Here is a 16,206-nt window from a genome sequence, read left to right as displayed (position 1 = left end):
CCATCACCCCACCCTAGATAGATAAATAGATAGGTAGATGGTTTATTGACACTTTTGTTGATTAACCAAAACATTAATTTGTGTTAAAGAGCAACCCAGCAGCTGATAACAGTTGTGTGTCTTGTGTCTGTCCAGCCGTGCTGATTGTTGTAATGATTATCGAGACTGACCATCTGCGTCACCGCTCGACCAGGGCACCGGCCTCCGCCTTTAAATCTCAGGGGTTCAACCAGCCACCGCATAAATAGCATGCAGTGTATGCCTTCGTAGCGCAGCGAAATAGCGTAACCTTCCATGATGACAAAACCCACCACTGTATGCTGTGCAATCATCGCCGTCGTTCTCATTCTTTCGAAGTCCTGCGACGCGAGCCACAAACTTTTATTGTTTCTCATTGATGGATTCCGCTATGACTACATGGACGATTTACAGAAACTACCAGGATTCAAGGAGATCGTGGAAAACGGTGTCAAAGTGGATTATATGACACCGGATTTTCCTAGCCTCTCCTACCCCAACTACTACTCCCTCATGACAGGTAAGTCCTAGTGTAGCGGATTGCTGGAAATTAATTTGATTTTAATTTGATTCGCTTAACATTATTTGCCACCGTTTGTAACAGCTTATAAACAACAACCTGTTGACCAGTACTATAATGTATGGAGAAGTTCATGTTTATGCATGGAAGGTTTCTTAGAAAACTCTGCCACTTGATGTGTGGATCCAAACAGCAGGAATAAAATGTTTGTGGTGGGCCGAATGTGCGTAATAAAGGAGTTACTTTTTCGAGTAATAGTGAGTGGGAATGGTTGTACATGCAAACTCTTTCCCTTGTATTCGTTTGCCCATGTTACAGCAGCGTTTCAGACATTGCAGTATTTGTCATCAAGACTTTATTAGGTATGGACCCAGCAGTTATACATTTCTATCAGGTCTGAAATCCTGCTGCACAAAATTCGGGACAAGTAGTCATGTTCTGGTTGACCGATGGTTGAATAGTCCTATTGAGAGTAGGACGGCTGGCACAGTAGTCCTGGAAGGCAGCTAAGGGCTCACTCACATCTCTCTCACACATGGGAGCTCGCATTTGAAAGAAGATCATTTCCTCACATCCCTCCTTTATACACTGTGGCAGTGTTTGTGTTTGGGAATATCTACAGGATATTGAAGTACTACATGCACATACACACACACACACACACACACACATGCATGCACACAAACAGATGCTGAAACACAGCTATGCACTAATGAACTCTCATGTTAATGTACACACCTTTACATTATTGGTAGAGTCTTCAACAAAGGCCCAAAGTAGGAAAACTACAGGACAGCTCCTGTGTGTCGTCGTTCCCCCCCCCCCCAAAAAAAAACCCCCACGAGAAACAATCATAAAGTCTGCTTGGCGTGTCTTTGAGCCACCAGGAGGCCAGTTAGATAATGGAAGCCACGCTGCACCGTGAGGTCGGCCACATCTTTGTGTCACACTTCCAAAGCTTCCCTGCGAGGACAAAAAGCCTCCCCAGCTAAGCTCTAAGATAAACGGCCTCTGCCTCTGTGCAGTGGCTCCCTCCCTCTCACTGGATCACCCCCGTGGATGTGATCTGCTGATGGTGGTTGTTTTGGTGGGGGCACATTCTCCCCGCCACAATGCAGCAATTGGGTCAGAAGTGAATCGGCCTTGACAATTGTTCCTGGGCATTATCACCGTAACCAGACAGAAGAGAAGCACAAAGCCCCCAGGGCCTTACGTGGTGCAGTGGTTGTTTCAGGCTCAAAGTGGCTGACTGGAGGTGGGCAGAGGTCAAGGACCTTTGTGCCTGTGTGAACAGGAGATAACTCAAGCAAGCACTTTTGGGTGAACTGTCTTTCTAGATTACAATAGGAACTACCAAAACAGGTCAATGCCATAGTCTCTCCATACTGAGCTGAACTCGACCGTTTGAAAAGAGAAATACCTTGTGGGTTAAACCCTTTGCATCAGAGGAACAGGGGCAGTAGGACTAGTATTTGTGATGTTCTCACAAAGAGTCTGCTTTCATTAAACTAGTCTGTCAGATGAGTTGAATCTCAAGATGATTCCAGAGGAATGTTTTCAGTTGAATGAAGTTCATTAGTTCATGGCACGCTCACTGAAGTGCTAGTGATTGGTTGAATTTTTCAATGAAAGGAATATGGCCTCTGATAAGTCTATTCTGGTTCTTTTGCCCTTGCATCAGCTGCGTTTTGAAATGTAGGCTAGATGACAACTGTAGTTGAAATGACAAACATCACATGGGATATATGATCTTCTAGTAGATCTCCATTATCTTTATTACAGTCTGGACTGTGAGGGTTAATGTGTAACTCAATTTCAGCAAGTATGCACAGTATACAATACATGCATCTTAGGTGAGTTACTGTTTAAAAGACAGTCTACCACATCAAAGTTGGATCTAAAACCTTGAAAACATCAAGTGGAGTGCATGCTCTCTACTGCAGTGTGGCTGTGAGCCATCTTGAGCAGGAGTTTCCTGTTACTCAACTGACGTAGCCTACACTGCGCTTTGAGCTGAATTGTTTTGGATGAAAGGTGCCATACAAATAAAGTTTATTATTATTTTTATTGCACAGTTGCAGGTAGCTGTAGAATAGGCTATCTTGGATTTGTCATGTTTTTTTCCCCATGCAAGTGGTTGGATACTGGTGGTTTTAATTTAACCCTCCTATTATGTTTTATTTTACCCACATCTATTATGCTTGGGGTCAATTTGACCCCAGCAATTTAAACCTCCCAAAAATTATTATAATTATTTTTTTTTACCCAAGTTTATGTGTCAGGTACTTTAGGTTTGTTTGTTGACTACCTAAATAGCCCTTTAAATAAAACAATACTCCCACCCACTCCCTTTCTCCATCCAGAATACATGTTACGCGACTATTGAGAAATATGCAGATCCCCATAAAATCTCACTGATTGACCTAAAATTGGAAAGAGATATACTTCTGGTGTTTTTATGGCTTCATATTATTTCTAAGTACATATTGTTGTTATCTATAACATTTGGAATAAAAAACGATTTCTTTTATCAAGAAAAGTAACAATGTGATGAAAAAAGTTGATATTTCTTATATATTTTATACAATTAAAACAGCCTGGGGTCAAATTGACCCCAAACAACACCTATGCGTAAAGTATGTGTACAGGACATTGAAAACATATCATCATGTTAATTTTGTGTTTACCCAGTTGTCCCCATTAAATTAGGAAAAGTCATTAAATATGAAGCAAAACAAATTATGTCAAACATTTATTTAGAGACGTTAAACATTGAATGGGGTCAAATTGACCCCAAACATAATAGGAGGGTTAATGAAGGTGAAGAGGTGACCTTAGGCGCCCATGTCTCGGGAGCTTATGTTATCAGGCATGCCGGACGTTCACTCTGGTGAAAGATCAAGACTGATCACTGAGCTGCTCTCGCTGTGTCATTTTAACACTGAGCAGATACAAAAAGATTACTGCATACCTTATACAGTACCATTACCTCACAGCAATGATATCTATTTATTAAGTAAATATTTCAGTGCTATGTAATGTAACTGTTTTAATATGTTATATATACTGTATATGAAATATTTACTCAGTTTGATATCTCCTGTTTCACTCACTGTACCCTACAACTCATTACTTCACAAAAGGAGTAGGGAGGGACATAATCATGTAATCATCAAGAGCATTGCTGAGATAGCGATGAGAAAAGATCCAAGTCACCTGAAAAAGAATTTGCACACACGGATGTCATCCTGATGGAAGGAAAATATATGGCTTAGGACTGTGACTTCCTACTGATGCTTAACCCTTCTCTAAAGCCATACAGCTATTCAATACCTCATATTTCCACACAGGTTGTTAAAGCATGATGTACGCCTCTATGCTTGTTTGGTCTTACTTACTTAAGTCTATTCCTTCCTTGTTCATGGAGCATAGGCTGCCCACCACAGTCCACCAGAGTCTTCTGTCCTGGGCTTTCCTCTCCACGGCAGTCCATCCTGCCTGATGTCTCGAGGTCCCCCTGCGCCATATGTTCTTGGGCCGGCCTCTCTTTCTTGTGCCTTGGGGGTTCCATGTCAGGTCCGTGTCTGGTGTTGCTGGCGTTGGGTTTCCAGAGCGTGTGGCCAATCCATTTCCTCTTCCACAGGTCATTGGCCCACTCTCTGCCAGAGATTGTTGACATGACTTCCTGACATGTCGTTGTGATGGTCTCTCCGATCTTTTCCCATTGGTTTTGCACGTCTTCTTCTTCGCTGCTCAGATTCAGTCTAGGTTGTATCTCCTCATTTTCATTGTTACTTTCATGGTCTTTCATGTCCTGTCCAGTCCTGACATTCCACATTCTGATCCGGATGTCCCTGGTTGACAGAAGGGGTTTCGGCTCTGTGACTTCCGTGACTTTGCAGCTTTCCGCAAACAGCGTCAGACTTCTCCTCAGTGAGGAACCTTCCTCTACCAGGGTTGGAGTCTGTTTTTTTCTGTTGTCAACATTTCTGTAGCAAGATGGGATGTGATGGATGATCATAACCATCTCATTTGTCAATACTGCTCAAGTGTGAGAAACTTTGAAAGTCAGATGGTGAAAAGACAGGGCCTAGTGTTCTGACTCTCCTGGAATCAGCACTACTCAGAAACAGATATCAAACCAGTCTTGGTGCTTTTTGGACACACTCATGCATCAGCAGCTACTCCATAGCCAGTAAAGGAGTGTAATAGCAGTGGCAGTGTGATTGTGATCAGTAGCCTGCAGTGCTGTAAACTGTAGAGGTCTTGCTGAGGCTTCTGAAGTGGAAAAAGAGATGTTTTCATTTCTGTTGTAGGTGTAACTGTGAATGAAGTAGTCTCTGATAGCGGGAAGAGAGAAACATTATACCTCAGGCTCTCATGAGACAAATGATTTTAAGCAATGTTTAATTTATCACTCAAAATGCTTTTAAAATAATTATTAGCTGCACTGTATCAACACTACATGCACAATATATAGACAAAATGAAGGATTCTTTTGACAGTGACTAGTATGCTGCTGATGTCCCCCAGATGTTAGGAGTGGCTCTCTGAACGCCCAAACAAACAGGTTTTATTACAGCAATCCCTGCAGATGTGCACAGATGCTCTGGGTTTGTGCAGATGTGCTTGCTGTTGAGCCCTGGACTGAGACCACATGTCTCAGGTCTCTTCATTTTCAGTCATTTCGGATGTGAGCAGGACAAGATTGAAAAATTCCTTGTGCTAGTGGTTAGGCGGCCTCACAGAAGATCCAGGCCAGATCTGTCACTGTTAAGTGGTGTGAGATGTGAGTGGCTCTCTGGACTATGAACCTGGATTGAGGTCAGAGTTGAAATGAGGTTTGTAAGGGTGCCACACTGTACATGATTCACAGCCAGCCTTAACCGCGACAGTTGGGCCATGCTGTTGACAGTTGTGTTGTATCGTTTGTTTAGGACGCGCTGTAGTGCAAAAAAAAAACCTCAAATAAAAGACAGCTGCTCACATCTCCACAGCTGATTACTAACTGCTGCCATATGGGCTAAACTTCCCTTCAGAGAGTTCATATAAAACCCTAAGCCATGTCTTCATACTGTATTCATTCAGCCAAATATATTTTTTCTCTGACTTTCCGGACTCTTAAGGGCGATACTGCGAAGTGCACCAGATGACTGGGAACTACATGTGGGATACGGACTCCGATAAGGAATTCCTAATCGGCCTCAATCAGGACAGCCGCTTGCCTCTGTGGTGGGACGGATCGGAACCGCTCTGGGTAACCATGGAGAAACTGAAGAAGAGAGTCTACATGTACTACTGGCCAGGTAGTGTCTTGAACCAAGTAGGTGTTAGTCATCCATACTAGGTACCGTTTGGGTGATACAGTACCGTGGTTGAAAGTCTATTGAAATAAAGCACACGTGTTGGTTGTGTCCGGTTAAAATGTGATGTTAAAGTTAAGTTTCTCTTTACACTTAACAGCTTCGCCACGCTCTTTCTCAATCCTTTAATGATGTCACCTGGATCTGAGCTCAGGTTATTTGTGATGCTATTTGTGAATGAAAGTGATGAATAAATTGACAGTGTGTATAGGCACCACTTAGCTTTCATAACTTTAGCATTAGCTATATTCATTATTTCAATTGTACTACAAATAACACTCAAATGAAACTTAAAGCTCTGTGTCACAAATTTCAAATATTGTTTGAGTGGGTCATCTGATTTGTTTTCAGTTTATTGTGTTTGCATAATGCAGTCAGGTTTGTTCACAGAATGATGTAGATGAGTTGTAGATAAGTTCCATAAACATTATTTTCAGTAGCACAACAGTTATGCCATTCCAGTTGGTTACTTAAAGATGTGATGTTTTTAATCAGGTTGTGAGGTGGAGATTCTTGGAGTGAAATCGGCATTCTGTGAGGAGTATGTCTACAATCCATCTGAGAAGAACTTTACAGATTCGATTGACAAGGCTCTCAATGCATTAAAGTAAGGTGCCCACTGTTGGCCAAGGCCTATCAGTACTTCCCCTTGCTGACTAATCACCCTTTTGTCTGTGATGATATGGCAATCCTGGCTAGCATTTTGTTTTTGACAATTGACCGTGTAAGTAAATACACTTGCACTCCCCAAAATTCCCTCTCTCAGAAGTGCATTTGAAGCAACATTTCAGTCAAGTTGGACTTCAATGTCACATTGACCAATACTTTAAAAACTGTTCTGGGAGTGAATATCTGTCTCATTGGAAGTCTCCTTGCACATCTCACTTACTGTTCCTCTAAACCCTATTTACATGTTGAGCCCAACATTCGGTTAGAGGTGGTTCTCAGTGCTTCCTCTCTCTGTCACGTACCTGTGAGAAGACATGAAGTTGTTCATCTATTGTTCTGATCAGCTCTCTCTCTCTCTCTCTCTCTCTCTCTCTCTCTCTCTCTTTACCCAGGGATGACAAAGCAGACATGGCTGGTATCTACTATGAGAAGATTGATGTGGAGGGCCATCACTTCGGCCCCCTGTCCTCCCAGGTGCAGAATGCCGTGAACAGGCTGGATTTGGCCCTTCAGTATCTAAACCGAAAAATCAAGGTCAGATTCAGGTTTTTTTTTCCTGTCTTGAGTCACCATGGAAACATGGGTGAGTGACTATTTGTGAAACACCAGATTATTTCGAAACTGAACATTGATATCAGCTCGGCCTCTATCATGAGGTTCAAGTGTGTACTGTACATTCTGTCAGATGATCTATTGTGTGTGCTGTAGATAAATGCCTGAGGCAATAATAAAAGGCTAAATGTACAACCATTAAATATTAGACACAGTCACGTCGTATCCGAATGTTGATGTTAGTGACTGATGTGCAAAGCAATGTACTGAAATGTTGCTGCATTTCAGGAGAAGGGCATGGCCGAAGACCTGAACGTCATCATGTTCTCTGACCACGGCATGACAGACATCAAGTGGATGGAGAAAGTCATTGAGCTTGAGATGTTCATAAACATGTCTGATGTCATTAAGATGATGGACAGGGGCCCTGTGGTGAACCTCTGGCCAAAGCAAGACAAGTTTGAGGAGGTGAGGCACTCCCTGTGTACCTACCTCCTACATCCTGTCTGCTGACAGCTTGTTTTTTTTTAACTTAACCAGGGACACACTGAGGAAAAAATAAGTTTCTTTTTGATATATTTGTTTTTTTTCTTTGGCTACATTAAACACAAGCAAACACATCATGTTAGCAAATGCTTGAATTCAAAGGCTGGCCTTGTGTTTTCCTGCGGGGAAACAGCAGTTTGTTCCAGGACTTCAGGGGGAGTTTTCTGTCTTGGCCTTCAAAGTGCAAGGATGTTGCGCCAACAACCAAGCCAAAGTTCTTGCTTTTAATGCTTGCACAGTGTTTTTTTTAGACTTTTAAAGCTTGCATGCCATTCATTATAAACAAATTGATAATACCTTGAGCAGTGCATGCTATAAACATAGTTCATAGAGTGTAGACTTCGCTGAAAAAACATAAGGGCCAGTCTTCACTAAGAATTCATCTGTACATTTGGATTATAAATTATAATTATATAATGGTTGCATTGCATTGTAGACTTCATTGCAGGCTCCTGACCTCTTCTAGTCAATCTCCTGACCTCTAGAACACAATTTAAGGAGATTTGGCGCAAAAACAAAGAAAAAACTCTGGTTTCTGCATTTCTGCTATGAAATCTTGGAAATATGTTTTTACTATTAATATTTTATATTTATGCAAATGCCCATATGGGGAGTACCAAACACATAAGGAGAATCTGCCCTTGACCTGCCCTCTCTGTCTCCAGATATACAGAGTCCTCGGTGCTGTGGAGAACATGAAGGTCTACCGCAGGGACGAGTTCCCCGATCGGTTCCACTACAAGGGGGGGAAGTTTGTCTCAACTCTGACCTTAGTGGCTGAGCCTGGTTGGTTTATCACAGAGGTGAGTTCTCTCAATTCATACTTCATACTTAAATTAATTCTGTTATTTCTCGGGATTTTCCCTACTCCTATTATTTCTAAACCATTGTCCGTACAATGTCCATTAGCTGTCTCACCTCATGTGACACGTGACCAACTCTTGCATCTTATTATCATGCAGCAATACAGCAGTGTTTTATCTCCCACTGAAGCAGCCTGGGTATTGTGCTTTTAAATGCCACGATTGTCACTATGCTGCCTGCAGGCCGACACCCAAAGTAAAGTTCTTTTAATTTTTTTACTGCACAGTTACAGAATGTTTTAGAAGTGTTTATGATAAAATTCTAATTTCTCAGATTGATTTCAGACACCTCTCTATTGTTGTTATTTTATGTTGACACCTTTAATGTTTTATGTACTGTATGTTGTATGTTTTATGAAGACACCTTTAAAATGCCTAATTCCTCATTCTTGTTTGATAAATGATGGATTCGTGAACAGATAAGCAAAGCGTTCAGTAAAAACTCCCTCCTTCCTCCCATTCTTTTCATTCTGGGGATGTAGCTGGTCCTGCTCTCTCTATCCTTTCTCTGGCATCTACACTCTGGCCTATCCTTTCTCTGACATCTACACTCTGCCGCAAGCCCTAGCATTTTTCAGCATGTGTGAACATTTCATTATAAGGCTTACCTCAGTACCAAGTGGCATTCTTAGGGGCACACATTGAACTCGGAATGCTGAGTGCATCACAAGGGGGCCGGTGATGCCAGCCAATCCTGTGGTCCCTGGCAGCGGTAAAAGCTCCCCTCAGCAGGGCGTACACGTGCTGACCGCGCTGTCTTTGTTTGCAGAGCAAATCCAAGCTGCCGTACTGGAAGAATGACAGCGGAGAGGCCCAGGCCTGGCAGTATGGCTGGCACGGCTACGACAACGAGTTTGTGGACATGAGGGGCTTCTTCATGGCACAGGGGCCAGGTACTGATGAAGGCAACAGCAACATTTAGACACAGTGCCACGGCCAGTGTCTTCCATCTGTGGTGACATAGGCCATATAGGCCATAATGCTAATAACTAGTTTGATTTGTGCTTTCGATTCTGATAGCTGCCATAGGGTGCAGATATTGGAGGTAGCGCTTTTTTAACTTCTTGTGTGTGGCTGTGTTAGGAAGGCCAGAGACTGTAGCAGATTGCGCGTGCGCAGCGATCTGTTTTCGCAGCACATCTCGTGATTTGGTCAGTTCGCGGCATATCACCAGAGGAGTCTGCACGGCAATAGTTTACTTGCTTGTTTAGAAGTTAGTCCTGTTTCCAAATCCTTTCAGACATGTTTGTGCGTCATTGATGAACTGTAAGTCTGAGAATTCCGTACTGTAATGACGTTGTTTTGGTTAGCAGCTAGTATGTTAGTGTTTGTTATGTGGAAATGATAGATGTCTGGCTACTCCAAACGCAGCTGAGGCGAACTGTTACTGATGTTAGTGAGTATGTTAGACCTGTGTCATATATGTCACCTTCCTGGTATTATTATTTGTAGCGTGAGTAATGATTCTATTCTGACCGATCATCAGTAATAATTCTAGGTGACTAAAACGGACGTGAATGACCTGTAGATGGCAGTGTAGATGGCACAGTAACCGCCACCATTATACTGTTATTACCTCTTTAGTGTGTGTCTGATCTGTATATATTAAGCCTTTATGTTCATGTTATTTATGCATAGTAATGTATAACTCGTAATTGATTTCCTCTCTGATAGACAACAAACATAAAAATTGTTTGTGTTTTGCTGGATATGCCTGTCTGAGTCCTGTGTATTGCTGTGCTGCCTACAATAGCGACATAAACCCCGTGAACTGCATTCTGACTCCAGAGGTGTTCTTGCAGACACACCAGGGCGACACCACCATACCAAAAACCTCAACATATATCTTCACCCATTTACCAGTTTTTGCAAGCTGTAATTGTACATCAAGGGGATTCAAATTATGCTGAACAGCAATTTAATGTGGTAATACTGATGGTGTTATGATATTTAGGGTAGGACGCCTTTTCAGACTTTGGCAAGAGCGACCATATTAGTTCAAATGGCTTTCATTAGGCAGTAGAAATATTAATCTCAGTAAGGGTCATTGAGGACACAAAATAAATGGACTATTTGATCTCTTGCCCTTATATAGAGCATTTAATAAGGGATATTTCTATTTTCATGATTGAATGATTCCTAAGATTGCCTCCTCTTCTCCACAGACTTCAAGAAAAACTTCCGTGCTGGACCAATCCGAGCAGTCGATGTATACAACCTCTTGTGCCACGCCCTGGGCATTAAGCCACTCCCCAACAACGGCTCGTGGCCTCGCGTGGAGTTTATGCTGAATGGGTCTTCCAGTGCGGTCCGGCCCAGTCTCCTGTACAGCTGTGTTGTGCTCCTACTAACCCTCCTGCTCTCTGTGTAGAACCTAGAACCTTCTAGAACCTTCTCTCCTCCTCCTCCTCCTCCTCCTGCTCTCTGTGTAGAACCTAGAACCTTCTAAAACCTTCTCTCCTCCTCCTCCCCCTCCTCCTTCTCCTCCTCCTCCTCCTCCTCCTCCTTCTGTGCAGCAATCATGCACTCCCTCAAGCTGTATGCTCCCCATTCACACATGCCTTTCTTTCACCATGGCACACTGCCTTAAGAAGCTGTAGATTATGGTTCTCCTTCTGCACAGCTGAAGGCTCGCCCACCTACTACATATAGTCATTACGTTCCTTTAACATACACATGGCTTCAGTACTCTGAAGGGCCCTTCGAGCTGAAACAAGCATGTCATAGTAGTTCTGTAACTATACTCTGCAGATTGGTAGCTAGATATTCGGGGGCAGGACTGGGCACTGCTGTTGTAGATGCACTGAATGGAAAAACTGTAATTTCTTGGACCTCACACTGAGGACGTGTGAGCCATCTGGGAAATATCTGGGAATCTGGGAGCCATCTGGGAATCTGCTCATGGGAAAACTGGAAACACACCCCAAAACTCTGGTTAAATTGATGTCTAGTTTTGTGTAGCATTTTTAAAAGCAGTGCTCTGAAATTGAAGTTGTATTTTGTTAACGATTGTAAACAACTGATGGATTTCTTTGTTCTGTAATGCAGAATTACTATTCATTCAAATGTAATAATGTGTAGTTTCTAGAGGATGCTTGTTAAAATGATGCCACTGTGAGACTATGTTCATTTATAATAAAAGTAACGGGACACCAAGAGGATTTGGACAAAAACTGAAGTCCCATATCTGACTCGATCAAGCATGTGTCTCTATCTTCAAAATAATATTGTATTGATATCGTAAAGGACTGCTCAGCACGGTTATCGTCAAACTAAGAGACAGCTGCTGGGGGCTGCTGCTTTGTCCTGGCTTTTGGAAGGTTTCTGCTCCTAAGGACCCACCCATTAGCAAATGACAGCTATTCATATGATAAGGGTATGGCGATTCAGTGATCTGTATTGGGTCATGGTGTGGCGAGAAAACCTGTCGGGGTAGTGGGCCACAAAGACATTCCAGGGCCATTACGTAATGGCCATTGTCTTTGACTGAGGTGTCCCAGGTTTGTTTACACCTAACTCATCAATATGCATTTGTAGGGACACTAGTTTTGAGAGGCACAGGTCACTCTGAAATTATAAATATGTAGTAGTGAAACCACACACACTTTCTGAATGCTAAACTCACATACAGTATGTATAGCCAACACCTATGTTTACAAGGTTTAGAGTTCAAAAGTCTCGGTCCGAAATCTTTACAATGTTTTTTTGTACAAATTCTGAGCACCTCTGAATTAAGGTTTTCGTAAGGGTGATTTTACATTTGATTTAAATACAATTTTATTTCACTACATTCCTTTTACTCTAATGTTGTTATTGCTGATGTCTTCTATAACATAATCATAAATGCCACTTGTGCATCAATACTTTTAATTAGGGGAAATATACAAAAACATCAAGGCATGTGAGACTTTCTAAAAAAGTCAAACAGGCCTTTGTCCCCTAAGGGCTAGCCTGCTCGTGATAAACGTGTGCATCGGTCTTTGTGTCAGCCTGAGTGAGAAACTTAGCAATGTTTCTTAAGTGATAAAAAATTATATTTTTGATTTTTATTCTTAGGTATTCTGGCAGAGTATTCCAAAGGCTGGGGGCTTAGAAACTAAAAGCTGCTTTCCCATGTCTCTTTGTCCTGGCTTTTGGAACTGTTAGGAGTTCAGTGCCAGAGGACCTCAGGGATTTACTGGGTGTGTACCTTGAGAGCATGTCTGTTATATATTCAGGTGCATGACTATGAAGTGACTATGGTGGTTGTCCCGCCCCCTTTTTTTACCAGTTTTAATGGACTGAAAAAAGCTATAATTGGGAGGGGACGCTTCAATAAGAGCTGCAGACCCATTTATGTTTAGCCAGGTTTTAGTTAAAAACATACAGTCTAATTTACGTTCACATATAAGATCGTTAATGAGAAATGTTTTGCCTGATAGGGACCTAATATTTAGCATTGCCATTGAAATATTTTCTGGATAGAGTGGCTGACACGAAGGAGGAATATGCAGAGGTAAAGATAGAATATTCGCTGGGCATCTATTGTTACTATGGCCTTTGTTTTTAACTTTGCATTTAGTAGAGATTAAAATTGGAAAGGAGAGGGGGGGGTAGCCCTGACCACAAGCAGTAGCCCTGACCACATTTGAGATTGATGCCCATGGAGGACACAGGTTCGAATCTGACCTGATGTCCTTTCTCTTGTCCACTCCCCACCTCTTCTCCCTCTCATTTCCTGTCCCACTCTTCACTGAACTATCAATTAAAGGCAAAAAAGCCCAAAAATATATCTTTAATTGGATTTTAGGCGCATGCCATAATATTATATGAAGCAGCCTGTTCTGAGGTAGTGGTGTCATATATTGCTCTATAGAAAACATTGACAGATTCAGAATCATTTACATAAACAGTTTTATTAGAGTTAATACCTGGGGGGCATGAGTCTGTGATGTTTTCTACAGGATGTCAATGCCATATACCATCAAAATTAATTTTAAGATAATACCAAAAGTAGTTGCTCATAAACTGTTGTTGAAATTGTTGCCTAGACAACTCATTGCTACTCCAGTGTGGACTGATGAACTCAATGTTATAGCTAATGCTACCATATTTGAAAAGTAATGATCCTGAACTTACATTTTCACAACTTACCACTTGAAAGCTGTTGACACCATGTCTTTATTTTAGCACCATGCAGTGTTCTGTAGCCCCAGACCTTTAAACTCTCCATTGCCCTCAGGTAACATAAAGACATGAGGTACAAAGTAATACCTTTAACAAGCGAGCTGGTTAAATTACACCTCTTACACAGCAGAATACGCCTCTACACCATTGTTATGTTACACATTAGCTGATCCTGCAGTGGTTACAGTTGCATACTGTGCTCCAACAAACAGACAGAAAGACAGGATGTAGCTGTCAGCACTAAAACCATATCGAAAGGTTTTTGTTCATTTCTGAGTGTGAGCAGTATGACAGCCTTCTTAGATAGAGGGGTCTGTCTGTGCAGATGATAACATTTATGACAAGACAAGTGACTTGGAATCGGTCACTGATGCAAGAAGAGCAATGGAACATACTCCACCAACCCAAGGAGCACTAATGATACAACACGTGAAACGAGGGATCTGGTCAACATCTGAAAAAACCCAGCAGCCAATACCCAGCCCTGAAGGATGGGGATGGACACTGGATGGAGACAGCCAGGCCTGGATTCCTGTGTGGAGCACTCTTCCAATCGCATCAAAAGCCTGCAGTGAACTGATCAAATGTAGTTGTACAAAGGACTGTACGGCAAGGTGCTCATGCAAAAAAGAACAGTGGAATTGCACAGGTCTTTGCAGTTGCAAATGTGACATCAACTGAATACTCTAGCACACTTGTAAGAAAGGAGGGTTGCTTTTGGGAGGGGGGAAGGTAAATGAAAATCCAGGGGGGGGCTGACGTACTGGTTCCGCTTCTCTCTCTCCCCCGCATGCTGTTGGACAAAGTCTGAGCACGATACAGCACTGAAAGTTATATTAGTTGCAGTGAGCATACCTGCTGGAAAGATTAGATTAGATGAGTTTTTTTTATCACAAAGGGAAATTCTTTTAAGGAAGGGGTTTGTTATTTTCGGTGCGCCACTGTTTCCCCTGTTCGTGTATCATTAAAGTTCAGTATAACTTTATATTCTGTGTCCAGAATGAATATATTAATATATTTTTGGCATAAATAATTATCTAATGATATTCTCAATACCTTTATTGCATTCATTGACCAAGGAAATGTATATTTTGACACCAAGATTGACCTTCAAAGTGGCTTTGTCCGCCGTGTCCCCATCTTTCTCAAATCTGGTCCTAAGCCGCCTGACTATTTAAACTCTCCATTGCCCTCAGGTAACATAAAGACATGAGGTACAAAGAAATACCTTTGACAAGCGAGCTGGTTAAATTACAACTTTTACACAGCAGAATACGCCTCTATACCATTGTTATGTTACACATTAACTGATCCTGCAGTGGTTACAGTTACATATTGTGCTACAACAAACAGTCAGAAAGACAGGATGTAGCTGTCAGCACTAAACCCATATCGAAAGGTTTTTGTTCATTTCTGAGTGTGAGCAGTATGACGGCCTTCTTAGATAGAGGGATCTGTCTGTGCAGATGATAACATTTGTCTTTGTCAGTATTAAAAACAAAAACAAACACTTTGAATTAGCCCTCATTTCATGTGTGACAATCAGTTTAGTGGTAGCCTGTGCAATAAATGCCATCAATGTGGATTGTCTGACATGGTGTGTCTGAAGTTCTACATGGTGAGTGTGTGTGTGTGTGTGTGTGTGTGTGTGTGTGTGTCTGTGTGTGTGTGTGAGAGAGAGAGAGAGCGAAAGCGAGAGAGATAGAAGGAGAGAGTGTTTGTGTGTGTGTGTGTGAGAGAGAGAGAGCGAGAGAGATAGAAGGAGAGAGTGTTTGTGTGTGTGTGTGTGTGTGTGTGTGTGTGTGTGTGTGTGTGTGTGTGTGAGAGAGAGAGAGAGAGAGAGATAGAAGGAGAGAGTGTTTGTGTGTGTGTGTGTGTGTGTGTGTGCGCGAGAGAGAGATAGAGCGAGAGCAAGAGAGATAGAAGGGGAGAGTGTTTGTGTGTGTGTGTGTGTGTGTGTGTGAGAGAGAGAGTGAGAGAGATAGAAGGAGAGAGTGTTTGTGTGTGTGTGTGTGTGTGTGTGTGAGAGAGAGAGTGAGAGAGATAGGAGAGAGTGTTTGTGTGTGTGTGTGTGTGTGTGTGTGTGAGAGACATAGAAGGAGAGAGTGTTTGTGTGTGTGTGTGTGTGAGAGAGACATAGACGGAGAGAGTGTGTGTGTGTGAGAGAGAGAGTGAGAGAGATAGAAGGAGAGAATGTTTGTGTGTGTGTGTGTCTACATAAATATGCCTTTTAGAGTTTATTGTTCTGTACATTGTTACATGCCTACAGTCTGTCTGATTTTTCACTAAAATGTGCTGCAGGTGACTTAGGTCTGGTTTTCCAAGGTTATAAAAGCTCTACAAAAAACATGACTCTGTCCCCAACACCTGAGGGTTTGGCAGTCAGGCCGCTATCAAATGAGGACATGTTGTATTGGCATGTACAGCAAGTCATGACAGATGGATTAATCAAAAACCCATAATCCTATCAATCCCTCTGGTTTTGGAAATGTTCATCAACATCATCGAC

The 16,206-nt window shown here is 42.1% G+C and overlaps 1 protein-coding gene across 1 annotated transcript; it reads left to right on the top strand.

Moving 5' to 3' along the window:
• Positions 1–179: 179 nt before the first annotated feature.
• On the top strand, positions 180–10,948 carry LOC105901761 (glycerophosphocholine cholinephosphodiesterase ENPP6). The gene is made up of 8 exons (XM_012829255.3): positions 180–538; positions 5,665–5,844; positions 6,397–6,508; positions 6,963–7,104; positions 7,411–7,590; positions 8,334–8,471; positions 9,301–9,424; positions 10,697–10,948. The coding sequence occupies exons 1-8, from the start codon at positions 295–297 to the stop codon at positions 10,900–10,902; spliced, it is 1,326 nt and encodes a 441-aa protein (XP_012684709.2). The 5' UTR covers positions 180–294; the 3' UTR covers positions 10,903–10,948.
• Positions 10,949–16,206: the final 5,258 nt, after the last annotated feature.

Source organism: Clupea harengus, chromosome 20 (genome assembly GCF_900700415.2).
Source record: "Clupea harengus chromosome 20, Ch_v2.0.2, whole genome shotgun sequence".
Classification (NCBI taxonomy): Eukaryota; Metazoa; Chordata; class Actinopteri; order Clupeiformes; family Clupeidae; genus Clupea; species Clupea harengus.
This window is presented reverse-complemented; position numbering and strand designations above follow the sequence as displayed.

Excerpts from the sequence above, each read along its gene's own strand:
- LOC105901761 (XM_012829255.3), top strand. The coding sequence starts at position 295 with ATGATGACAAAACCCACCACTGTATGCTGTGCAATCATCGCCGTCGTT. Across the intron at positions 539-5,664 it reads CTACTACTCCCTCATGACAG|GGCGATACTGCGAAGTGCAC; the intron begins GTAAGTCCTAGT and ends CGGACTCTTAAG. Across the intron at positions 6,509-6,962 it reads AAGGCTCTCAATGCATTAAA|GGATGACAAAGCAGACATGG; the intron begins GTAAGGTGCCCA and ends CTCTTTACCCAG.